The sequence below is a fragment of the Mesocricetus auratus genome, unplaced genomic scaffold (genome assembly GCF_017639785.1).
Source record: "Mesocricetus auratus isolate SY011 unplaced genomic scaffold, BCM_Maur_2.0 Super-Scaffold_100013, whole genome shotgun sequence".
In the NCBI taxonomy this organism is placed as follows: domain Eukaryota; kingdom Metazoa; phylum Chordata; class Mammalia; order Rodentia; family Cricetidae; genus Mesocricetus; species Mesocricetus auratus.
Genome location: NW_024429196.1, coordinates 13,072,749 through 13,099,693, shown reverse-complemented (window position 1 = coordinate 13,099,693; position 26,945 = coordinate 13,072,749). Strand labels below are relative to the sequence as shown.

Here is a 26,945-nt window from a genome sequence, read left to right as displayed (position 1 = left end):
ATTGTCTTTTTAATTTTTCTACCTTTAAATAAACCCTTTTTATCACGCATAGTGTTGGGGATACTGAAAATATTTAGAGTTAAGAATAATTACAAATAACATGAGACCGCTGAGATTAAATGTTTCAAGTCTCTGAAGTTTGGAGGTAACTTACAGGCAACACTTCAGTAGAGCAGGAAGTTACGTGCCCCAGTCTCTGGCTGACAAGCGTGGTTTTCTGAACTGTGTTCTTGGTGCCACCCGGTGAAGAGGGGAAAAAAAAAAAACCTAAAATGCTAAATGTTTTTACATTTCAAGGTGGAAAAAGAATGTTTATGTGAAACAAGTACACAGTGATCCAACTGACATCACGGACTACAGACCAAGGATGCAGCTTCAAACTTTAATGGTTTCTTGATAAGCAGAACTGTGACACTGGGGGAGAAGATTTTCTCTAGTACAGTGAATAATTCAACTATTCTTTCAACATTGCCTACATTTTTGGTGAAAACTTTTTATTCTCTTCATAATCCTCTTGGAAAAGCATGGGTTTATTTTTATGTCCTCTGTGGGTTTTTTTCCTTCTTTCTGTTTCTGTTCTGCAGCGATCTTCTCACTTGTTGGCAATGTAGATGATCTTGTGCTTCTCGATGACACTGATGTCATGCTCCAGCTGCTTCATCTCCTCTTCCAGCTTCTGCTTGCGGATTTTCTTTGGTATGGAGTCTATGAAGACTGAGAGGGACTGGAACTCTTTGTGCACCTCTTCCCAGTTCTTCTTCAGCCCCTGCAAAGGGTAGAGAGACCTTGAGGTGACACGGACACTGCAAAAACGAAATGATGACAACGCTGGGCCAGTAACAAAGAGTGAGTAGGTGAAAAAGGCTGCTGAAAAGCAACTTGAGACGTGGTAACATTGTTGGTCCCGGACTTGGCCACAGTAACAGAAAACAGTGTACAGAGGCCAAGGCCTGCCCTCTGTTGTCTGCTCTGTCCCTGCTGGGAGTGCTTACTTGCTTCACTGTCAGTGTGGCTGTAACTTGTTTTTAGCATCTCACATGTAAATTCAGAGTTATGAGGATCGTGGAACCAGGCTTATAACAAATGTTTTGGTAAAAATCAACACTGAAAATCGATAGCCCCAAGTAAAAGTTGGTTTTGGAAATATTTTTTCATACATTTATAAGAAAAGTTTTACTTTTTAATGCATGTTTTCATATTTGTGTGTGTATGTATTTATGAGTGTGCATGGCTGTGTGTATACAAGTCAATGAAGCTGGATACAATCTCATGTGTCGTCCTCAGGACCATCAAAGTACCCTCTTGTAAGCAGGGTCTCTCATTGGCCTAGAGCTTAGCATGTCGACTCAGGCTAACGGCAGCAAGCCCCCGGGGTTTTCCTTACTGTTGCTGCTTCACAGCACATGTCACCACGCCTGGCATTCTTATGTGGGTTTGGCACTCAAGCTCAGGTCCCCAAGCTCACGAGAAAAGTACTTTATCCACTCTATCCCCCAACCCCCTAATCTCACCTCCCCCACCCAGAATTTTCTGTTTTATCATTATTCTTCCACGCAGAAGTCACTCCAGAAGCCTGGATGTTTTTGACTGGCATATTATATTTTATGTAACAAAATGTTATTGTAAGAAAAAATTCAATTTTACAATGACCTTTTATATATCTTTTCAATATATTATAAAGAATGAATCATCTTCCATATAGTCAGGGCTTATCCTTCCTATTAATGTATTCTAGACATGGTTGGAATGTCATTAAACGTAGAACACATGCTAATTCAATAACATAGTTCATGTTTTATGGGCTCTAAAATCAACAAATTCAAAATTAAAGATCTCTTAGGAGCTATAAATGCCATTTCCATCTTTGCCTGGTTACATTTCTCATCACAGTGCACCAGGGGGCTCCACTGACAACATGGTCTTAAACTATTAATTGAATTCATTCAGTGAAGTTTTATAAACTAGCACTTCTTATTCATTGTGAGATCACAGATCATTTTATTTACACACACAACAAGATGATACCAGAAACTTCAGATCATCTAGCCCAGCTGAATTGGTAAACTCCAGGTTCAGTGAGAGACCCTTTCTAGAAACATACAGTAGACAGAGAAAGAAGCACATTGACCTCTGATCTTCACACATATATGTGCATGAACACACATGCATACACATGCACACAAGCATGCTCACACATATATGTACACTCATCAACACAAAGAAAAAAAGTAGATTCCATTTTAACGACAAAAAAAAAAAAAAGATATTTGTAAATTCCCAAAGCAAGTAAAAGGACACCCAAAACAAGCAGAGAAAATGACAGTTTCCACAAGAATAAGGGGAAAGCCAAGTTGGGTCATGCAGGGTGAGAGGAAGCAGATGCAATTTTTTAAAGGTGAGCCACATAGGAGACAGGCAGTTGCACATTCTGGACAAGCCCAAAGCTGCATTCACAAGCTGCAGTTCCAACTGTAGATTTTGGTGAGACAGTGAGAAATCCCACAGTGTCACTCTGGGTGACTCAGGGCAGCCAAGCTGCAGCATCTTGAGCAATAACTTATTAAAAAACCAAGCTTTCTTGAGGACTGAGAATAGGCCCAGGAACTTCAAGTTTGGCCTGCCATAGCCCCAGGGTGTGGGAAAGTCCTGGAGGCTAAAGTGGAAAGCAGGAGGCTTGATGCTGACAAGTCTAGGCTGTAGGAGACAGGAAGCTGGGCAAGGAAGTATGCAGGGAAGGGTAGTCTGACCCTGGGGACCAGGAACAGATCTCATCAACACAAAACAGCCCTGCAGTCACATTGCTTTTAGTATGAACAACCTCTGGGCCATGATTACTGACCTTCAGTGCCAGACAGCCCAGAAACCTGACATTCCCGGTGTGGTCTATATACCCAACAGCTGCATCTCTCCAGATGGTGGTTGCAGTACTCAGGAGTTCTTGCTGCTATAAAGACAGCTTTCTGCTTGACCAGACTCAGTGCTGTGGCTGCGTCTCACACTCTCAAGGCATTAAGTAGATGGTCCACATTTGAGATCCATCTCAAACGAGAATATTAGCCACCCCATGGATGGAATCCAGGGTGTATCCAAAGGGTGAGAGACCTGCTCAGCCCATTGGATGAAAAGCTACCTGTGGTCAGCCGAGATTTCTAGTAAGAAAAGGAAAGCTGCCAAAGTGATGACGGGCCTGATGAACATCTGTAGTTTTTCAATATAGACTCAGCAACAGCATAAGACTGGGGAGGATGGGGAGTTCACTAGCTTAACTGAGCCTGCCTCCAACTCAGAACCTCTAAGTGTCAGTTTCCAATTTTCAAGGGCCTTGAATAGCCAAAACAATCCTTCTCAGAAAGAGCGATGCTGGAGGAATCTCAAAACCTGATCTCAGATTATATTACAGAGCCATAGTAACAAAAGCAGCATGGTACTGGCGCAAAAATATAGGTTGACACACTGATGGAATAAAGTAGAGGATTCACAAATAAACTCAAAGTTATAACCACCTAATTCTTGGTTAAGGTGTCAAAAGCATACATTGAAAAAGAGACAGTTTCTTCAAAACATAGTACTGAGAAAATGGAATTTCCATGTGTAAAAGAATGAAACTGCTCACACCATACTACAACCAATTCAAAATGGAAGAAAGAGATCTTAACACAAGATTGGAAGCTTTGAAACTGCTGAAGGAAAATACACAAGAAATATTTGAAATCATCAGCATAGGCAAGGACTTTCTGTAAAGGATTTCAGTAGCACAGGAAATGATCTCCAAAACTGACAAATGATATTACATGGAATTATTGGGCTTCTTCAGGGTCTGGAGAGAAGACTCAGGGGATAAGAGCACTGCTATTCTTCAAGAGGACCACAGATTGATTTCCAGCTCCCATAAGGCAACTCATAACTGATGGGGGATGCCCATATATATTATATATATATATTTTTTTTCTCTTATTGGTTGATGGATAAAACACTGATTGGCTAGTAGCCAGGTAGGTGGGGCTACATGAGTAAGGAGTAAGGCGAGAGAGAGGGAGGCCTCAAAGAGATGCCATGCTACCCAAGGAGTAACATGCTCAATTACAGGTAGACCACAGCCTCATGGCAATACATAGATTAATAGAAATGGGTTAATAATTAAGACAGAACTAGCAAATAAGCCTGAGCCATCGGCCAAACAGTATATAAATCTTTGTGTGTCTATTTGGGGCAAAGCGGCTCTGAGACCAGGGGTGACAGAAACCTCTATCTTCAAATAACTATCTAACTCCAGCTGCAAGGAATCCAACACTCTGTCTGACTGCGGTGGGCACCAGACATGTATGGGGTGCACACATATACATACAGGCAAAACACCCACACATGTAAGATAAAATTAAAATATATAAAAGCTTCCTCATGGCAAAGGAAATAACCACCAGGGTGAAGAGACTGTTTTCAGAATGGGGAACAAAAACAACCACAAATCAACCAGTACAGTGGCTAAGAAACTGAACAAATAGTTCTCAAAAGAAAAAAATACAAAAGCTGGCCGATATATATCTGAAAAACGTTCATCATTTTTAGCCATCAAGGAAATTCAAATTAAATCTCACTGGGATCTCATCTCACCCCTATTAGAATGGCTGTCATCAAAAACACAAGCAACAACAAATACTGTCAGGATGTGGGGAGAGGAATCCTTACAAACTGCCGTAGGACTAGAAACTAGATACCGCCACTATAGAAATGCTATAGGAGCTTCTCTAAAACTAGAAACAGCACATACTCTGGCTACACCACTCCTGGCTAGGTACCAGCAGGACTCACAGCCAACAAACACACTACAGAGATCATTGCATTTCCATGTTTATTTGTGCAGTATTCACAATAGCTAGGAAAGGGGCTAAGCTAGATGTCTGTCAACAGACCAATGGATAAGGACAATGGGTAAAGGTGCACAACGTGTATATTCAGCCTTAGGGAAACAAAATCATGACATTTTCAGGGAAGGATAACATTCAAAAATAACTATTTTAAGGGAAATAAGGCAGATTTTTAAGGAAAAATATCACATTTTTCCCTCATAAAGAGAACAGAGACATAAAATTCTAATACATGTGTGCATGTGTATGCATGCATAAGTGTCATATGTGTGTTGTGTTGTATGTGTACTGGTATATTTGTGTGTGTGTGTGTGTGTGTATGTAAGTCATACAATTAGAGAGCAGTCTTGAGGGGGAGTGGGAGGAGGAGATCTTAAACAAGGCAGTAGAAAGAGAGGACAATGGAACCATATGACATGAAAGCAGAGGGAGAACAATTGTGAAAAAAGGGATTGGCCAGAGTAGGGCGGCCAATTGGGGAACAAACTAGAACAGAGTATAAAGCCACATACATATGGAATACATACCGAATCCCACCACATTGTATGCTATCTTTAAAAATTGGTAACTCTCAGAGTTCCTATTGCTGTGAAGAGACACCATGACCAGGGCAACTCTTATAAAGGAAAACGTTTAATTGAGGTAATGGCTTAGAGTTTCCGAGGTTTAGGTCCATCTCAGTGGAGAGCATGGCTGTGTGCAGGCAAACATGGTGCCTGAGACGGAGCTGCTACATGTTGATGTGTACACAACAGGAAGTAGACAGAGACACTGGGTGGTATCTTGAGCATAGGAGACCTCAAAACCTGCCCCCATAAGAGACACCCTTCCCCCAGGAAGGCCACACCTACTTCAACAAGGCCACACCTCCTGATAGCACCACTCCCTGTGAGATTCCAGGGGGCCAGTTACATTCAAACTACCACAGTGACAAAAAGGTGAGGAAGCAGATAGGACAAGAGATCAGTTGGAGGGGGAAGAGACACGAGAAGGCAGGGAAGGGGTGATGTACATTAAGTGCGTGCATGAAAAATGTCATAGTGATGTCCATTAATCTGTGCGAGTAGTTTACACTAAGCAGAGCAAGTGGGGAAGAGAGGGCTGGAAGTCTCTTATGTAACAAGGACGTCACAGTAAGAAGAAACCTTTGGGGGACAATGGAGTTTCGGCCGATTTGCTTCTGTATCAGGTAAAGCAATGAAAAGATAGGTTGCACTGCCATAAGACACATTGGTTGGGGAAATGGGACAGGCGATTTGGGCCCTTGTTGAGTCAGATTAAACCAAAGATCTGGGATGGTGAAAGGTAGAAGACATAGTTGCCGAGGTTTTAACTCTCTCAAGAGGGAGACAGGTAGGTGCAGCTTTTAATAGCACATGAGATGTTTCCTGAAGAGAAGTTCACAGAGGGACTCTGCTTCCCCCTGCTCCTTCACTGTGAAACCTGAACATGTTTCCACAGTGCACTGCAGGGATGCCTACCACAGAGGGAAAATGCATACATCTATACACTTTCAAATATCAAAGGGTTTTCAAGAGAGTTGGGGAATATTTTCATATTACTTGCTGTCCCAGAAGCACATCCCTCCCACCCCCCATGGCTTTCTTTCTGAAGGGTAGTTTGCTTTTAACTTCTAGAATGTACAACAGTGTTTGGTTCAAAGCCAACAGCTAGGGATGGAACTGAACATAATTTTGTATCATGTTGACGAAACCTCTTTGCTGCTTTTTAAACCTTTTATTTTTATTTATTTTATCTTATAGAATAGTCTTTTATCTATTGCAGCAATAATTATTTCTCACTTTTCCCCCCATTTTTCTTTCTTCTGGTTTTGACCTGAAATAATATTCCTCATGAGGTAAAAATTCAAAGAGCAAACCACGATGCATAAGAAAAGGCCTCTGACTCCTGTCTCTGGACCCAATGGCTCCCAAGCCCCCTCCACCTTCATCCATGTGACACAGCTAGGGTCAGCTGATCCTGTGGGCTATCCTGCTTTTTGTGCTTCTGTTCTCCGAGTTTAAAGGATCTGGTGGGAGAGAGGAGAGGTTGGGCCTCTACCCCCTTGCTTCCCGTACTTGTGGACACACCAGCTGTTGTTATCTGTGCTGACTGTCCCTTGTACCTGTCCTTCATGCCTGCAGATAGATGGCGCAGGACTTCCCTGTCCCTAGCCTTGGAGGCCTTAGGACCTTGCTGGCTCCATTCACTACTCTTCACTTCTGTCTACGCTTCCTTCCAAAACTCCCTTCACCACCCAAGCTGGAGTGTGCCTTCCGCTTCCCCACTGGAGCCCAGACTCACACAGCTTCCCCTTTCACCCATCTTGTCTGTGGTGGGGAAAACTCCAGCCTGAGGTTTCTTAGATGTGACTTTAGTCCTGACTCATGGATTTGATAATATGTGGTCAAGGGCAAGTACAACTAGAGTTCAAGTTCACTGGTGAAAGGACTGTGCTTATTTTGTGTGTTATATTCTCTCCCATAAACATATAATCATCCACAAGTCAGGGAATGGATGGGTGCACAGATGAACCCACTGATTATATTTGCATTTACTCTGCTCATCTGTAAAGTGAGGTGTTTGGAATCGTTACTCCAGATGGTTCCTTCCAGGTGTAATGAGACTGTTGCTTTTGTGAAGAATGGGTGCAGGGCATACAATAGCAATGCCATAGAACCCTGCATCTTTGAACTGGGTGGGAACCAAGGTCCAGAGCTTGTGGGGATAGGGGGAGACAGCAATTGGCTTGTAACTGGGTAACTACACACTGACTAGTGAGTGAGGCATTCCGTGAAGGAGTCACTATTTTGCCATTGCTGCATCCAAGAGAGGTTCTGGGATGACCAGAAAAGGAAGTCCAAGTGTTTTTCTGCTGATGGGGGATGTAATTCTGTATGTACGTTTCTCTTATTGGTTGATGAATAAAGCACTGATTGGCCAGTAGCTAGGCAGAAAGTACAGGCGGGGCTACCAGATGAAGAGAATTCTGGGGAGATGAGAAAGAAGCCACCAGGGAGACACCATGCTACCAAAGGAGTGACATGCCAGATTATGGGTAAGCCACAGCCTCCTGGCAATACATAGTGTAATAGAAATAAATGGGTTAATAATTAAGAGAGAAGCATGAGTCATTGGCCACACAGTTTATACTTAATACAAGTCTCTGTGTATTTACTTGGGCCTGAAGGGTGGAGGGACCTGGTGGGACAGAAACTCAAACAACTCTCCATCCACTACAGCCGAAAGGTGCAGGAGGGGAGAACCTTGGTACTCTCTAAGGAAGTCCTTCCTGTTCCCATCCCACAGCATCATACAGGTATAATGATCTGGCTTTTGCAGAGGCACATGCTTCCTGAAACCAAGTAATAATGGAAAAATAACGGGCTAAGAGCCTTCCCCTTCCCTAAATGATCTGTAATTCCCCACTTCCTGCCCGACAGTGCCTCTCCCTTTCAGCATTCCATCGTGGTACCTCCTCAACAGAGAAGCCCCTGCCCTTTAGGCCCTGGTGTCTGGGTATTTTTCTCTCTGCCCTCTGGGGCTCCACTTAAGATGTGTATCTTTTGGTGATGACTACTGCCTTCAACTTCAGATTCACACACCCACAAGTACTCATTCCTGTCTATCCAGGTACATTATTGTGGTGATATATTGTTTATGATTTATTAAAGCCACTGGAAATCAAAAGGGCAAAGCAGTCAAACTAGTTAGCCATAGAAGCCAGGCACACACCTTTAATCCCAGGACTCAGGAGACAAAGGCAGATGGGCCTCTCTGAGTTCAAGACCACCCAGGGCTACATGAGATTTAATCAGTCTAAAGGAGTAACAGAGCCCACACCTTTAATCCCAGCACTAGAGAGGTATAAATGATAGGAGCAGGGTATTCAGTGGTCAGCCTCAGGATTTTTCTCCAGCCACTGAGGAGAGGTAGTAGAATCAGCCCCTTCAACCTGAGCTTGATGTAAGAGGTTGTGGCTTGGCTGCTTTGCTTCTCTGATCTTCATCTTGAAGCTTGAACCCCAATACCTGTCATTGGGGTTACACACTACACAGATCATATCTCATCCATCAAATTACAACACTCTCTATAGCAAAATTGTTATCTTATACCTTTTGTGGTATCTTCATGACTCAGGCTAATACTATGTACAAAATGGATATTTAATAATTTTTAAATTGGGGATTATGATGCCATCCATTAAATGTTAAGACTCTGGTAATGGCATGTAACATTTTCAAAAGAAATTAATAAAAGAGTTATTTTTATGGTGTGTGTGTGTGTGTGTGCATTGTGTACATGAGTATGGGCACGTATGTGCTATAATGTCTGTGTGGACATCAGAGGACAACCTCAGGTGTTGGTCCTTGCCTTCTGCCTTGTTTGAGACCAGGCTAACTGGCCCATGAGATTCTCACCTATCAGTCTTCTATCCATCCCTCAATGCCTTCCGTGTTGGATAGGAGCCCCGCGATTACAAATGCGCGCTGTCGCACTCCCCTTTTTAAGTACCCACATTTGTCAGACAGACTCTTTACTACTGAATCAGCTCCTCTTGTTTTATGAAGTAACTGGATATTGTCAATTGCCTGGTAGGAAGCTTTCAAATAGATGTTTAAAAGGATCATTTTTTCACATCTTTAAGGGACAGCATGATGGCAGAAAAGGACACGTGGGTGCTGGATAAATGTTCTGTGCAAATGACACTGCCACGCCCTGCTCACTCTCAACGTCTCACACTTGGAGAGACCTCTTTCCTTAAACTACAATGGAGATATGTCTTATGGCCCCTTTATTAAAAATAGAAGGAACGTATGTAGAACCTAACACCCATTTATTTAATAATTTGGAAAGTTGAATCATTGGAAAGGGAAAAAAAATGTAAGTTGGAGACAGCTTTGATTATTCTAGAGCTCCATCTAGTGAAAAATACCTCATTTATGAGTACTTTAAAAAATAAATTTACTGAATGAAAGTAAATATTTCCTCACCTTTTAAATACCAGTTTGTTATAGGAGAAAGTGGGTTTCTTTACAACCGATACTCACCAAATTAGAAATAAAATATTTTACGAATCTCAGAATTAGGTTTTTTTTCCTTTCTCTTTCCAAAGAGTAAGCTTTACTCTGTGCTCTTTTGCTAGGACTCAGAGGGACACTGTTGACTGTGGTCAAAGCTCTGCTTCAGTGGAAGCTGATGGGTCCTAGAGAGCCAGAGAGCAACGAGTCTCAGAGGGCTCACCTGCAGGACGGCCTCCCGTTCTTCGTCAGAGAGTCTCTTCATAGCTGCTTTCTTAAGGTTCTCCTGAATGTAGTTGTCATACTCCTCTTGGGCTTTCTTCATATCCTCATTTCGCTTACAGATGTATTCAGGAGTGATACCATAATCCTGAGGGGAGTTTTCAGGAAAAAAAAAAGAATCAGCGTCCTGCGTACAGTCTTCTGTGCGTGAGCATGGAAATGAAGGACTGGAGAGCAAACACATTTATTGTCTTCAATACTGAAGGAAAAAAGACCCAAGAAACAAAAATTTTCTCCCCCATCCTCTGCCTGAAAGCAAGAGATGGTTCATCCTCGCCACTTAAAATGAGATGCTGGACTGCAAAGTTGGCTCAGGGGTAAAGGTGTAAAGGTGTTTGCCACCAAGTCTGAGAATCTGAATTCAATCCCCAGGACCCACATGGTGGAGGCAGAGAAGTGTCCTTTGACCTTCATAGACGTGCACACGTATGTACACACACAAACACAAAGACACACACACACACACACACACACACACACACACACACACGCACACACACAGGAAAAGAAGAGAGGTCTTGTAGCAATTTGTTCTTTCTCTTCTGAGCATCACCAGTATCTAGTCTTAAGCTCTAGACCCATGGGTTCTCAACTTGGGGGTTGTGACCCCTCTGCCTAAATGACTTTTCGAGGGGAGCGGGGGAGGAGGTAGCCTAAGACCCTCAGGCAACACAGACATTTACATCATGATTCATAACAGTAATAAAATTACGATTATGAAGTAGTAACAAAAATAATTTTATGGCTGGGGTCACCACAACATGAGGAAGAGCATTAAAGGGTCAAAGCATTAGGAAAGTTGAGAAACACTGGTCCAGACCTTTTTTTTTTTTAAGACAAAATAGCCCAAGTTGACTTTGAACTCTCTGTGTTGACCAGACTGGCCTCCACTTTATGGAGATCCACCTGCCTCAGCTTCCTGATTGCTGGGACTAACATCACCACACACCGCACATTTACTTTTAGGAGCTGGCTTTTCTGGGACTTGGGAGAAAGTTCAGTGGTTAGGAGTGTTTACTGCCTTTGTAGAGGATCTGAGTTCAGTTCCCACAACCTATTCAGGGGGTGCAGAACTACTGTTATCTCTAGCTCCAAGGGATCTGATGTCCCCTTTTGTAGGTATCTGAATTCACATGGACAAGGACACACATGCATATAGAGCTAAAAAAAAATAAGTCCTTTAAAAAACAGTTGTTTTCTCTGTAGGGAGAGATCTAGGCACATATGGCGCCGACCACGCCCATTTTGGGCATGGCCACAGGTGTGTACCAGCGTGTGGAATAAAAGGCTGAGGAAAGCACACTCCGTTCTTTTTCGGGGTTCCGGTCGGGTCTCGAAAGGCTGTAGATACTAACCTAACCTGGGTTTTCCGTTTCTCGTGTAAGTATTTTCCCTACAATAAATAACCAACAACACCCATATTCCATGTACTGTTATTTTCATCAACATTTCTCAGAGGGATCTTTTTTTTTCTTTTTTTTTCCAGTTTAAATTTAGATAAGAAACGAGGTTGCTTCACAAGTCAGTTCCAGGTCCCTCTCCCATTCCCTCCCCTCCTCCCGTGCCCTCCCCCCAACCCCCCCCCCCCGTTATCCCCTCATTTCCCCAGGGAGGGTGAGGCCCTCCATGGGGGTGTGCATAGTCTGTCATTTCATATAGGGCAGGGCCTAGACCCTCCCCCAAGAGTTCAGGGTGAGAGTGCACCTCACATTGTTCTATGGGAGTCCAAAGTCCGTGTGTATACTTGGGATGGGTACTGATCTGCTGCCCAAGGCTCAATAGATTCCCTCCTCACTGACACCCACATTCAGGGGGTCTTGATCAGTCTCATGCTGGATTCCCAGGCTGATGCCTGGGACTCAAGAGTTAAAAAAAAAAAAAAAAAGGAACAAACCCTTAATGGTACCATGCATAGCAACTTGGAAAGGCAAGCTGCATTTTCAGCCTCCTGAACTGCTTATATGGACTGGTGGTAAGGCCACCAACTGTGGTTCTTTCAAATTGGTGACTGCATTGTCACCATCCAGAGAAACACAATTTCTCTGTGTTCAGTTTTCAAATCAGTATTTGAGAATTTGTTGAGTGATAAGAATAATAGAGAGTAGGAAAGCAAGGTTTATTTCCTCATTGAATCCTTATTCTTATGTAGAGAGGCGTGTTCAGTCAAACCCCAGGGGCAAACAATAAAAACCTGTATCTGGGGATGGAGAGATGGCTCAGAAGCTTAGAGTACTGACTGCATTTACAGAGGATCTGAGTTATGCTCCCAGCACTCACATTTTGGCTTACAACTACCTGTAACCCCAGTTTCAGGGGATCCAGTAACCTCTTCTGGCCTCCATGGCCAGCAGGTACACACATTGTGCACAGAGATACATGCAGGCAAAATATTCATGCACAAAAACATAAATAAATCTAAAAAGTTTAAACTACATCTGTAATGAATATGAAAGACTTTTTTCCTTGTTATTATCCCCTAAACAGCATAGTATAGCAATTATGTATATACTATTTGCCTATATTGGTTATGTTAAGAAATCTAAAGATAAAATAAAGCCCATAACATATTATGTATGCTATACACATCCACTAAGCCACTCTGAGCATTTGTGGATTTTGGTACCCACAAGTGAGTTCTGAAACCTATCCCTTATAATACTGAGAGGGGAAATTAAAAAATAACATGTGTATATGATCTGAAGTAAATAAGAGCAAAGAAGAGTGATGAAACCAGAAGCAATTCAAGATGAAGAAGCCAGGGGAGGTGTCTCTGAGGCACTGGCAGTGAGGGGTCTGGTAGTCATGGAAACTGTTCACAGTTATCCCCACAAAGTCCTCCTGTGACTTCCTCACCTGAGCTGTGGCACATGCATACCACCCTGCCCCATCATAAAAATACCTTTCAAATGTTAGATTATGTTTGGCACATCATGTTCAGGAAAGGGACAGGTGTTACGCATTTTAGAAAAAAATTCTGACAAATGAGCAAAAGCTTCAGTGATCTTGTGTTCCTACAAGCTAAATGACTGGAGGCTGATGAATTTAGTCACTAATTGTTCTATTGTAATGTATATTCTCTTTGGTTCTTTTATTGGGTGCCAGACACCATCAGATGCTTAGTATATTTAATGTCATTTAACACTCACTATACTCCTATGGTCGACCCAAAGACTTGTCACAGATCCAAAAGTTATCAAGTAACAAGTTGGAGTTGGAAATGATTGATAGCTCACTATTATTGCTACATGTGTTCATTTGTCTTTTAGTTTGTCTCCCCAGTCTCAAGGCACAAGCAGCATATACTGCATTTAGAGCAAACAAACCCCTCCCAAGAAAGAAAGAAATGAAAGAAAGAAGGAAAATAAAAGAAGTTTACTTGTTTTTCCTTGAATTGTATTCCCGTTATCCTCTGGTGCTGGTTAATTTTGTGTCAACTTGACACAAGCTAGGGTCATCTGGGAGGAGGGAACCTCAACTGAGAAAATGTAAGCCTCCATCAAATTGTCTTCTAAACAAGTCTGTGGGGGCATTTTCCTGATTAATGATTGATATGGGAGGGACCACTGCCTGTGGTGCCACCCCTGGGCAGGAGGTCATGGATTGTATATGAAAGCAGGCTGAGCAAACCAGGGGGAGCAAGCCAGTGAGCAGCACCCCTCAATGGCCTCTGCATCAGCTCCTACCTCCAGGTCCCTGCTTGAGTTCCTGCTCTGAGTTCTCTTCATGATGGACCATAAACTGTATGATTCAATGAACCATTTCCTCCCTGGGTTGGTTTTGGTCATGATGTCTATCACAGCAGTAGAAGCCAAACCGAGATGCTGCCCATCTCATTTAGTAATCATAGCCTTAAAAAAAAAAAAAAGACAGCTCTGGATAGTGTTGAATCTGTCTATGAAGAGCAACACCAAGAAAACAAGAGTGTGCTGCTTTTATGACTTGATCAACACACACAGGTAGTACATTCATGTATGTGTCTGTGATGGCTACTTCAATGTTTTTCTGTTCCAAAGGAAAACCTATTGATGTGGGCAGCATAAACAGAGACAGCCAGAGAGGAGGCAGCTAGTGCAGCAGTTTCCATCACAACCACCAAAGGAGAAGGAGTTTATGCAACAACAGATCAATAATGGGTTAGAAGTAACTTAAAGGAGCCAAGAGTCCTCTTTTCCCAATGATGTGACAAGAACCACAGAGGAAGAAGCATCCTGAGAAGCCTGTAAAGTTCTCAGCCTGTGGCCAATGCCCAGAAAGCAGCTGAGTTCTTCCAGAGGCGTTCCTCCCCTCATGGGTGAGAGAAGTTTCCCAGAGAGCGGGTGCTGTGCTCTGCAAGCAGCCTGATGGCTGTTTCATTTTCTCCTCTCATGGGTGGTTTGCAGTAGATCACTAGACTACTCGACTCATTCTTCACATTCCTCCCTCTCCTCCCCGCCCCTCTTTTCCTTCCCCCCTTTCTTCCCCTCCTCTCCCTTCTTCCTCCTCCCCTCCCCTTCCCTCTTTTTTCCTCCCCGCCCCTCCTTTTCCTCCCCTCGCCTCTTTTCCTTCCCTCTTCTCTTCCTCTTTCCTTTTCCTCCCTCCCTCCATTCCTCGAGCTCTTCTTCCTTCCACCCTTCCTCTGTTTCTGGCCAAAGCTTACTATTATTTGTTATTAATATTTAAGACCTTGCAGCCTATTTTAGTATGTGTTCACATACACACTTTTGTGCTCTGTAAAATAGGGGCCGGGCGTTGGTGGTGCACGCCTTTAATCCCAGCACTTGGGAGGCAGAGGCAGGTGGATCTTTGTGAGTTCGAGGCCGGCCCGGTCTACAGAGTTCCAGAACAACCTCCAAAACAATACAAAGAAAACTTGTCTCAAAAGACCAAAAAAAAAAAAAAAAAAAAAAAAAAAGTAAAATAGGGCAGGATTTGTATTTTTACATAACATTTGGCAAATAAAATCATACCCCTTCCTGATGAACACCTTTTCAGATAGAAATCCATGGCCCAAATAATTAATCCCTTTACAGGACTTCCAGTCTTTACCCAAACTCAATCGAATCAACACATTTGCACTAAAATTGTAATGTGGCTTATTGGGGAGAGGTTGAGGGGATGGGTGGTTTCAAGGCCACATCTTTTAAGTTCTCTCATTCTTCTCCTAAGTTGATGCACTTGAAAGACCACATCTCATGACCTCCTGGAAGGTGGGTTTCTCCGGATTTACAGTAGTGACTGCCTTTAGCGACATTTTTACCTCACTGATAATTGATACTTTTCAGAGAATGTCGGCTGTAGTTACTAAGTACATTAATAACTAAAGTTGAGGAGGATGGCATTCATGCTTTAGATATGAATAGCGCACAGACCGCAGAGCTGTGGCATTGAGCAGACTTCGAGGTCTATCCAGGGAGCGCATTGTGTAGCTGTCTTATAGACATGGTTAGGAGCCCCCTGCGGGATTTGGGAATCTCAGATCTCTGACAAATTAAGGACTACCTTTTTATTGATGTACTTGGGAAGTAGTCCTGAAGTTTCAAGATCATGCCTGTCTCCAGTTCTTTTGTCAACATAAATTGGCTTAGGCTTTTTGGCCACGCCCACGATGACGTCAGCTGCATTTGTGTTTATGAAGTTTTTTCCACTCTGTATTCCCATGATTGGATGATCAGTCCTCAAGGGCACTGCAGGCTTCTTGGAAGTACCCATATAAAACTTTTTTTCTGTTAAATACAACATTTCATTGTTAATATTCGAAAATAAACATTGTTCATCAATACTATTTAGGACATCCAGATATTTACCAATGGTATTGAGGTTTCATTAATGTTATACAAAAATACTTAAGATAAAATATTATATGTACCCACAAATTTATTTGTTTATGTATATCAAATATGTATTACCTTTTATTTGTCAATCATATTTCAAGTGTAAATAATCAAAATATAAAATTAAGTGCAATGTGCTCGATTTGATGTTGAAAAGCAGTATAAAAGAGTAAGAGGATGATGGTGATGAATCACTACTACATTTCTGATGGATATTATAAAGACTACAACAACACATTTAGTTTTCCCATTTAAAATAAGTTTAGATAAAAGTACATTCTAGCATGTTATCATATTATCCATAATTAAGTTTTTTAGAGAAAACTATAACAAAGTCATTGAATAAATTAATAAAACTTGGTGTTGCAAGTCCAGTGATCTGTGGGTATTTTCACAGAAACTAATTATTACAATGAGTAATTGCTGTGTAATCAACACACAACTTAGCAAGTTACCAAGATTCCCTACTCCTTCCTTCCTGGCGTGTCTCACGACTCTAAAGGAGCAACCATCAGACTTTATTTCATAATCTTCACTATAGCGGATGGAACTGCTTTGTTTAATACAGCCATTGCAGTTTAACAATTCCAACCAGCCATTTTGATATAGCCACATAAATGACTTATCTATTCTAGAATGTCAAATAATTAAACTTTGCTTCTAAGAACTAAGTAACTCTCTTTTGAAGGCCTTACTTCAATTTTAACTGTACCATGATAACTATGGTCTGGCTTTATCCATTTCTGCATTAGCTGACTTTGTTTTCTGTGTGATGTTGTAGGGTATTCACCAGAGTAGACTGCTCAGACACGGCTTAAACCAATAGAAAGTTTTATTAGCTTGTCAGCGATCACACTGGGTGTTTGGGATCTCAGTGTAACGCTGAGCCTTTCTCGGGGTGAGCTGTTTAAGCGCAAAAGGCAGGGTTAGTAGTTAGAGACTTTCCCCAAACCATGGACTTTGATGGATTAGGCCTTGTTTTAGTGCTTCTATGTGCTGAGTTTTACAGACTGAAGGATACTTCCATCATGGGGTCAGTTGTGCTAATGTCTGGGAGCCTACTAAGGTCTGGTGTCCTGTTACAAGTGAGATTAAATTGCTTCTATGGGGGGGCGTAATTACTGTTAAAAGGTTAGATTAACCTCTTCTTGGGCTGATATACATTTCCAGAATTCATATATTTGGGAATAAGGTCTTTAAGGTAATTTTGATAAAAGGAAGTTATTAAAGTAGTCCCTAATTTAATTAGATATTGGCTCAACGACTGATAACAATTATTGTAATTTTCACTTCTTAGGAAAAAAGGCTGGAGTCAAGATGAGGGGCAACCTTGCCCATCAACCAGACACCGTATCTGGGATGCCAACCCATTTTATAAATGCTTAGAATTAAAGATACAAGCCAGGGGACAAGATGCTGAAGCACATGGTGTTGGGGTGGAGGCTCTTTGGAGAGGTCAAGCAGTAGCCCAAGATAGTTGTCCCACCAAGAGTCTGCATGGAGCCAAGTTACCTTCTTTTGGTCTCCTTTTCTACTCCTACTTGTACTTTCTCCTAGTTGCCCAAGCTCCATTCACTATGAGGTTAAGTTGCTATTGCCTACACATATTTAATATGTATTGATGGCAAAACAATGGGGTATCTAAATTACCTGCCAACGATTGTAATATTTAAAACAGTAGTGATTAAACCTACTAGGTGGTAGAGGTTTGTCCTTTGAATGTTTCTTTAGAAAATCCTTTGGGGAAGGTACGTCCACTTTTGCAGGCCCCATAGTTTTCATTGCAGTTTTGGATTTCTTCATGTCATCTTTTACAGTTGCTGTAAACACTGATGTATACCTGAAATTAAAAATTTAAAGTTGTAGCGTTTACATTTCTGGTGCAAAATGCTTAAAGCTTAAAGACGACAGGCATACATCTCTGATTTACATATGTCTGTACTGATAATAAGGCTTAATGATATGACTCATTTCACTGCACTTACAAGCTATAGATTGAAGGAGGTGCCTGGGCAAAGGTGTTCATTTATCTCCATATTATCCTCTATCACTAGCATCTCCTGATCTTAGTGATGTGTCTCCCCATCTCCAAGCCCCAGACAGTCCATTTTACTAGCAGTTTAAACATCTTCTCAATGAATCCAAATTCAGTTTTTCTCTAATAGTCACTAGCAGTGTTTCATTTCAATTATTTAAAAAAAGATTATTAAGGTATAAAGATAAATATATTTGGTCTTTATCTTTTAGGACTTTTTGAGTGTTTAAAGCTATAAATTTTCCTCTAAGCACTGCTTTGGCTGCATCTGAAATATTTGAAAGGATATCATTCACCAGGCTTAAAGGCACATATCTTTAGTCTTAGTACTTGGAAGGCAGAGGCAGGCAAATCACTGAGTTCTAGGTCAGCCACGTCTACAAAATGTGTTCCAAGACAACCAGGGCTTCACAGAAACTCTGTTCTTGGGGGTGGGGGAGAAAGGAAAGGGAAGGGAAGGGAAGGATGTCTTCCATTTTCATGCAGTCCTAAATACCTGTTATATGGTCTTTCTTTAGAAGTTTGCTTGTGTGTGTTTGTTGAGTTTTCAGAGATTCAGGGTTTTTAATTATCTTTTCACAGATTTCTAATTTCCACCGTAGTTGGAGAACATACTTTGTATGACTTCTGTCCTTAAAAACAGAAACTGATGTGTCTGTCTACACTGGAGACGCTGTGTCACCGACAAGGCACTGCTAGTCTCTTGACTTTATTCCCTTGACTAAAGAGTGATCCTCCCTGTCTCAGGAAAAGTCATCCTCTTCCTCACAGGACATGGCTTTGGCAGGAGAGACAAGCAGCGGTGAGGAAGGGGACACACACCTAAGCCAGTCACATCTTGTACTTGACATCTTTATTTTTAGAAGAATTTTCTCATAGACTACATAGAAAGTTTAGCCAATCACTAATCAGTTTTATTTTGTATGCCTGTATCATTTGATTTTAATGTGCTTTTTAGTCTGTATCTGTGGGTTGGTGAGATGGCTCAGCAGGTTAAGGGGCTTGTCAGCAAGCCTGACAGTGGCCTGGTTTTGATCCTGGGGACAGTATAGAGGCTGACTTCCGAGGATTAAAGGTGTGCACCACCATGCCTGACTTACAAACTGGCTGACACTGTCATTAGCTCACCAATGCTCTGTTCTCTTTCCTGGTCTTTATTCCCTGTTGCTAAGCCCCCCACTGTCCTGTTTTCATTTTGGACACAGTCTTCTTCACATCCAGAAGTTAGACTTTTGTCTTTTCTCCCCCTTTCATTTCTCCCCATATCTTAGTCCTGCAACCCTCTATCCCTTTGAACACGATATTTAAGATAGCTGCTTTACATGCCTTTGTCTAGTAATTTTCTTATTTGTGACATTTCTAGGTGTTTAGATTGGCTGCTTTTCCTTTAGGGTATTGTTGGGGAAGTCTTATGTCAATAAAGTACTGTTGAGCCTATAGGGAACCAAGATGGGAGGGACTAGGAGTCCAGGAGAACTCTGGGTAGGAGAAACACAAGAGAGTCAACATGTGACGCCATGGGAGTAGGACACCGGGAACTATTCTCCGGTAAGAAACATACTTAGATTAACAATTATGGGGTAATTACTTAAGGCAGAGCTAGCCAGTAAGAGACGAACAAGGCCAACAGCTTCATAATTAATATGGCCTCCTGTGTGTTTATTTGGGACTCATGCGGATCTAGAACCAGGCTGGCGCGGCAGAGCCCAGGCGACTGGCGGGGGATAAACCAAATCAGCAAGCAAGGAAAAAGCTTCTCTTAACATAATGGTGATCAGGAGTGGGATTGAATTTCCACGCAGAATGACAAAAGCTTTAAAGGAATTTTAGAAACAGAAGAACGGAGAGAAGCACAGATTTTTGGTAGCAGCATTTTTCTCAGGTGTGCTCTGTTTTGCTAACGACAAGCCGAGATTCACGTGGCTCGCTTACGGGAGTCTTCCTGACTCGGCATTAAAAAAAAAAAAAAACAGCAAGATTGTTTTAAGAGACTCTGCTAACGATTGAAAAGTGTGTACGTACAGCTGGAAGTGGCAGCTTTTGCTGGATGTCAGCATGGACTGAGGCAGTAAGCTGGAATCAAGCTTACGCCCGCCATCTTGAAAAAAAAAAAAAACGGCAGTTTACAACAGCCACAGTTTTACAGATAAGACACGTGGCCAGAAAAACGTAAAGATTTACAGTAAAGTCAGACTTGGATGAACAAAACCTCTAAAGGTTTACAGTGTGTTTAAAAATATACGTGAGATTGAGAGAGAAAATGAAACGGCAAAGTAGTAAATAAATACAAAAGCCGGGTGTGGTGGCACACGCCGGTAGGATTGCTCCAGAGGCAGAGGCAGGCAGGTTTCCACAGAGAAACCCTGTCTCAGAGAAAGATAAATAAAAGTGAAAGAAATAAAGTAATATTAGATAAATAAATAAGCCACGTAAAGATGGAAAATACACAGAGAGTCTGGATACTGTACGCTATTGTGTTTTTCAGTTTTTTGATTGCTAAGGAAGGAACAAATGCTAAAGTACACTTGATTATAAATGCTGCTGAATTAATCCAACTTCTATCTTTTGAAAATGACTTGACTTCAAAATTTAAGTATAAGGATATGTTACTCGGAAAAGGAGTTTTTGCTTATGTTTCTACAGAAAATGAAAAGCTGAGAATTCCTTCCAGGCTTCTGTGGTTTCACGAACCAAGACCCCCAGAAGCAGTGGACCAGGTGTTCCAACGACTGAGACAGTTAAGATGATGGAGCTTTACAGACCCCGAAAATACGGACTTATACAGGTTTCTGAGTTTTGTCATGATCCCCATGGTATAAACAGCGCCCCCTTCCAGCAGGAAGCAGTTTGGAATGAGCGACGTCCCAATTCCCATCTTGTTTATAAATCTTTGTTTTCATTTAAATGGGATTGTTTATAATTGGCTAATGATCACAGCCAATCTCCTTTTAATGGTAAAAAGGGGAATTATGGTATGGGTATTATTTTTAATTTATTGATACAAATTCAAGGTCAATTTTGTGATGCTTATATTTCTCCTCTTGATTAAGTATTGTGCTTATACTGATCTTTTAAAATGTAATGCATAATTGAATACAGACTATAGATAGTTACTTATAATAGAATTTATAGTTAGGTAAGTTAGGTGTTCTAGATATACAGAAATATATTTGAGATAGATAGACAGTCTTCAAACCTCTCAAAGACCTTCAGAACATGGCATTTAAAATGGTTTAGGGTTTTTCTTGACAATGAGAAATGTCTGCTCCTGGCAGCACCAATTACGTCTGAGAGGAAGATGGGCATCGAAGAAACTTGTTATGGAGTTTGCTTTCAACATGGCAAGATTAGCCATTTGGGCAAGAAACTGCTCTTGCCTAGACTGTTTGACTATTGTTGTATAATCTGGACATGCAGGACCCATAGGGATGTGACTGCTGAACTAAGTCTTACAGGGTTCCTGCTGCATGAAAGAGTCTACGGGACTTTCTGCAGGACACAGAAAAATGACTGACAGACTGCTGATGCAGATGGACAGTTTGAAATTTCCTGCTTTGCTGAGAAGTGTTCCAGATACATTGTGGCCTATGGGCTGAAGATGGATGCCCCAACGTTACAGAGGAACTTCGGGTGACTGTCCAGGCAGTAAGATATCTCTGTCAATCCTAGTGTTTATATATTATCCTTCTGTGGTCTTTGATAGAGTTGAAGACAGATAGCTATAATTATAGTTTTCCTTAGTTATGATAAGAGATAAGCTACATATAGAACTTTAGACTCACAAGGATGGGATGGATGATATTTTCTTTAGATCTTGCTAAATGTTAATAGACAAAATGTTGTAACTGTGTTCTTACTTGATAACTGTTCTGTCATATACAATTTGACTATGTTAAAGTTAAGACCTTTCTTTTTGTTTAAACAGAAAAGAGGAGATGTTGGGGAAGTCTTATGTCAATAAAGTACTGTTGAGCCTATAGGGAACCAAGATGGGAGGGACTAGGAGTCCAGGAGAACTCTGGGTAGGAGAAACACAAGAGAGTCAACATGTGACGCCATGGGAGTAGGACACCGGGAACTATTCTCCGGTAAGAAACATACTTAGATTAACAATTATGGGGTAATTACTTAAGGCAGAGCTAGCCAGTAAGAGACAAACAAGGCCAACAGCTTCATAATTAATATGGCCTCCTGTGTGTTTATTTGGGACTCATGCGGATCTAGAACCAGGCTGGCGCGGCAGAGCCCAGGCGACTGGCGGGGGATAAACCAAATCAGCAAGCAAGGAAAAAGCTTCTCTTAACAGGGTATATCTTATATTTTCCTGTTTCTTTCCATGCCTATACATTTTTGTTGTTTTTGTGTTTGTTTACTGCAGGGTCTCTCTACATAGTTCTGTCTGTCTTACAACTCATTTTGTAGATTAGGCTGAGGAACTCAGAGGAATCCACCTGCCTCTGCTTCCCAAGTATGGGGGTTTAAGTCATGCAACACCATGCCTGGCTTGCCTGTACATTTTTTATTGGATCCAAGTAATGTGAATTTTATATTGTTGATTCCTGACTTCTGTCTCTGTCTCTCTCTTTCTTTTTTATTGTTTTAACATTTCTTGGAGTCTGGAATGCAGTTGTCCTAGTTGAGAAAAGTGGTCATTTTAAGGCTAGATGTTATGTCTTCAGCTTGGAAGTGTTATTCCAATTCTGCCCTCTGATGATGCACTCTGTGTATCAGGAGACCTCACTACTCCAGCTGGTGAGTGTTGATGCTCTCCGGGGGTCATTTTCTTGGTAGTGTATTTCATCACACATGGGCTATCAGTCAAGGAGTTCAAGGGAATCTCAGATAGTCCCTCTCTGGTGTAACATGCTGTGAATTCTAACTGCTTTGTCTTTCCAGCTCCAAACTGTCTTAATTCTGGGATAATCCGGTGCTTTGTTTCCTTGCTCTGGACTTTGGCCAGGAGGTTGTCGCTGGAGCATCTGTTAGGGCAACTGCAGGCCAGTCTCATTCCTTGTCCTTCTCTCAGGGAGGGGCTACTCTGTGCTGTCCACTCTCTGGTGTTTGAAACCTTTCATTCTGTGTGTTTTTTCACTGGTGTCCTAGCTATTTCTGGTTAGAGAACAAACCCCATCCTCGATTGGAAGCAGAAGTTTGGCTATCCCTTTTCTTTTGTTCTCTTTCTTGTTTTGCTTGAAAGTTAATCAGATAGATTTCTCTTTGTAGAATACTAACTTTAGAAAATTCTCAGAACCTGATGAGGTTATGAAAATTATATGTATAACATCTACCCAAGCTATAAACATCAAAATGTTTGCACTAATGTTATTGAACGGAAATACATTAAAATATAGCTGTTTACCTTAGGGAATTTGGGGTAATCTGTTTCTTTCTGGCCTGTTTCTAATTTGGGTTTTTAATTTTTGAAGTCCCTGGTTTGTATAAATTCACTCTGATCACATCCCCCTTCTCCGTGTCAGTTATCCTACCTTTATCAATTCATGCTCATGTGGATACATAAATATGTTTGCAAAAACAAACTGTTTCTCTGTTTTAGGTCCTTTCCTCAACCATGAACTCAGTACCTGGAAACATTATGGAAATGAATGACTCATAAGACAACTTCAGGCCAAACCTGTGCTTTAGAGCGTCTGTGGAAGACTGCAGTCAAGGTGTCATCATCAATCTTGTCACTTCCTTTTATGTGAAATAGGGTGTGTCTATAGCCATCCCCTTTTTAGTTTGAAAATGTGATCAGTACTTTGTGTGTGTGTATGAATCAAAAACATACTCATTGGTTACATGAAGCTCTGATATTTTATTCTATATTTGTAACACTTGTTTCAAATCAATTGCAAATGGATAACAATCTCAGTTCCTTTCCCTTCATTTCTCCAATTGATTTTCCAGTATAAATTCAGTTTGTGTTTATCTACATGAATTGCGATTTTAATTTGTTGTTGTTGTCTTTAATTTTTCTTCCCCTTATTGTGCTAACAGCCATCAAAATTCTCAGTTTTGCTTCTATATATTTAATTACTTATCTTATTTTTTGATATTTATAATTACATAATTTCTCCCTTTCCTTCTCTCCTTCCTAACCATTCCATATACCCCTCTTGCTCTTTATCAAATTCATGGACTCTTTTACATTACTTATTGTTTCATGGATATATGTACAAATATATGTGAAACTTTATTTTTAAATATTATATAGTGTGATACTTTTTCATGTTAGTATACACAAAGCTTATTCTTTTATTTATTATTATTATTAATATTTTGTTTTTGTTTTTTCAAAACAGGATTTTTCTGTGTATCTCTGACTGTCCTGGAACTCACATAGATCTGCCTGCTTCTGTCTCCTGTGCTGGGATTAAAGGTGTGGGCCACCACTGCCCAGCTATGCTTATTCTTTTAAATAGCTACATTTCATTACATTTAAAAAATTGTATGGCTTTACTATAAAGATATAGCAGGTAATTTTAATCAGATAACTGGATTTGCTGTCTACTTATTTTAGACTGGAAATATCTCTTCCACTTATTTATAGGAAATGTTCATTAGAATTTCAAGTAATATATTGCTTTATGAAAAATCAACATTTTAGCATTTATATTCCTGTTCAGCAAGAAGACTGTTAACTCTGACATGTGGGACATCATAGTACAGCCAATGATGAGTCTAAGCCAGTGCTTCAAAGTCGTGGCAAACTCTCCAGGAGCTCTGAATATAATTCAGTAATTCAGTGATGCAAACAGGGTTAGTACATTTAAATATTTTCTTATGATCAAGTCTATTAGTGAGAAGACTGAGGGGAACAAGTTCATAGTAGTGTGGTGAAGGAAAATGGTGAAATAGTTTATCATTTTTTAAAAAACAAATCAGTAGTTTGCATATGTGGCATCTTGTCAAAACTCTCTCACCATTGTTGCTAACAGGGAAACTGACTTCCTTCTCATCCTAAGTCCTTTTTTTGGTACTTATTTCTTCAGAATAAAACCAAAGAATTTATGCTGCCACTTCAACATGTGCAAGAGTACTAGAGCACTGTTATACAATGAGCAGGGACAGAATGAATACTGTTATTTTTTAAGACAAAATTCCCAGGTACAGTAAAGCTCTTTACTAATTAACAGAATGTTGAACTAATAAAATATTTTGACATTCAAATTCAGTGTTCCCTAAAAGGCAGAATCTTTCAGTGTGTTACAGAGAAGAAGTTTATCTTGTACACTCTATGGACATTTTGGATCAAACTTGAACACGGTGTAAACTCCACAAGTGTGTCAGCATTTACATCCTGCCTGACTTCAACTAGATCTTGATAAGCCAACAGAAAACAATGTTTGTGATTGCTCTGGTTTAAGCTACTCAGGCTTCAAAGGAGTTACACTTTGCTGTTATCCAAGTAACAAGAAGTTGACAGTTGCATTTGGAGCCTTGGAGATGTCTCCTTCACTTACTCTTCAAATCAGAAAACTACTGAATATTGACTCCACACCTCCAAAATAACAACTTGTACATCTTGACTTTTAAAGCTCTCAGGCTTGGTTTCTTTTCTTGGTTGTCTGGTTTTAGAGACAGGGTCTGCCTTTGTACCCCAGGCTAGCCTTGAATTGCACCTGGGTGCTTGTTCTTTTAAAGTGGCTGTGAGTTTCATGAGTCAAAATGAGACTCCCCTTATCTCCCCTCTCATACTTCAATAGAGTTTAAAAAAACAGCTATAGGGAAGAGTATCTGGAACATTTATTTTGCAGTTTCAGAGATTTTCAGAGGTCTAACAAACACACAAAGATTTCCCTCAATTATATATTTTGGAATCTCTATCAATACAACTATATTCCTTTCATTAAACCATAAGATCTGAAAAATATCCTAGAAAATATTCTAGCACACCATCTTTGTTTAACTAATTCAAGTACCGAGACCTAGAAACAAATGCGAACTCAATTTAGACAACAGTACGGGAGGCAAAAGAGTACAGAGAGATAGTAAACTCAAATACATTATGGGGTTCCTAAAATTAAACATAGAATTTCCTAAGACGGACTGATAAAACTTATTTTTCTCTTTTCAACGATGCGAAATTTTACATCAGACACCACACCGTCTACAACTGGATCAATTACATATTAGCAGGAGACTATGGCCATAAAATGACCGGCATACAGTGACAGACCACCTCTGTGAATTATGAAAAGCTAGGTACATCTGTTCACCTGTTCCTAAGAAGTTGCCACCCAAGGTTACTTTTATTAAAAGAAAAATAGATTTTCATTTTAAAAGTCCTACGATACTCAAGCCAGTAAGTCCTTAAAAGGAGTCACCATGCTTCGCTGAGTTTGAAGTCACTTTTGCTTACCCACATACCTAGGAGGCTGGGGCGGCTCCTTCAAGTCACTGGGTATGAGGTTATATATACTCTCGGAAGTGCAGGATGGGTCCATGGCCACCAAAGAATTCCTTAACAACTACTCCACTTATGGCTCCCTATCCCAGTCTCTGCTCCTTTTCTCGCCGCTTTTTTCTTTTCTTGCTCTCTTAACAAGGAATTAAAATTTCTCTTTCGTATGATAATCTCCCTTTGACCCTTTCGTAGCAAACCCTTTTCAGGAAGAAACTAGTTGGCCACTCCTGAAACCGCTTAGCGTTGTTAGCCGCGTGGTTGCTGTGGAAACAGTTGCTAGGAAACAGGCTGGTTTTTCTCTGGTCCCTGTTTTCTAACTCCTTCTCCTGCCTGAGAAATACGTAAGAACGTCCCGGGGCCTTTGGGAAAAACGACATGAAAACAGTGTCCCCCCATCCTCACTCAAAAAATATTTTGCTTTTTTTCTTCGGTGCATCTGGGAAGAAAAATTCTACCACAATAGAGAGCGTGGGTGATGCGCAGGCGTCACACAATAGTCTCCCACAACCCGGCCACGCCCCTCCG

The 26,945-nt window shown here is 41.0% G+C and overlaps 1 protein-coding gene across 1 annotated transcript; it reads right to left on the bottom strand.

Moving 5' to 3' along the window:
• Positions 1 to 368: 368 nt before the first annotated feature.
• Positions 369 to 26,832, bottom strand: Enkur (enkurin, TRPC channel interacting protein). Its single transcript, XM_005082692.4, has 5 exons — positions 26,384 to 26,832; positions 17,673 to 17,818; positions 15,647 to 15,870; positions 10,110 to 10,256; positions 369 to 766 (listed from the first exon to the last, which is right to left on the bottom strand). Exons 1-5 carry the CDS (start codon positions 26,458 to 26,460, stop codon positions 593 to 595), a joined length of 768 nt encoding a protein of 255 aa, XP_005082749.1. The 5' UTR covers positions 26,461 to 26,832; the 3' UTR covers positions 369 to 592.
• Between the last annotated feature and the right edge of the window lie 113 nt (positions 26,833 to 26,945).

Coding starts and splice junctions, on each gene's coding strand:
- Enkur (XM_005082692.4), bottom strand. CDS start 26,460: ATGGACCCATCCTGCACTTCCGAGAGTATATATAACCTCATACCCAGT. Junction 10,257..15,646: donor CCAAGTACATCAATAAAAAG/GTAGTCCTTAAT, acceptor AACTCCCCTCAG/GATTATGGTATCACTCCTGA. Junction 767..10,109: donor AACGGGAGGCCGTCCTGCAG/GTGAGCCCTCTG, acceptor TACCCTTTGCAG/GGGCTGAAGAAGAACTGGGA.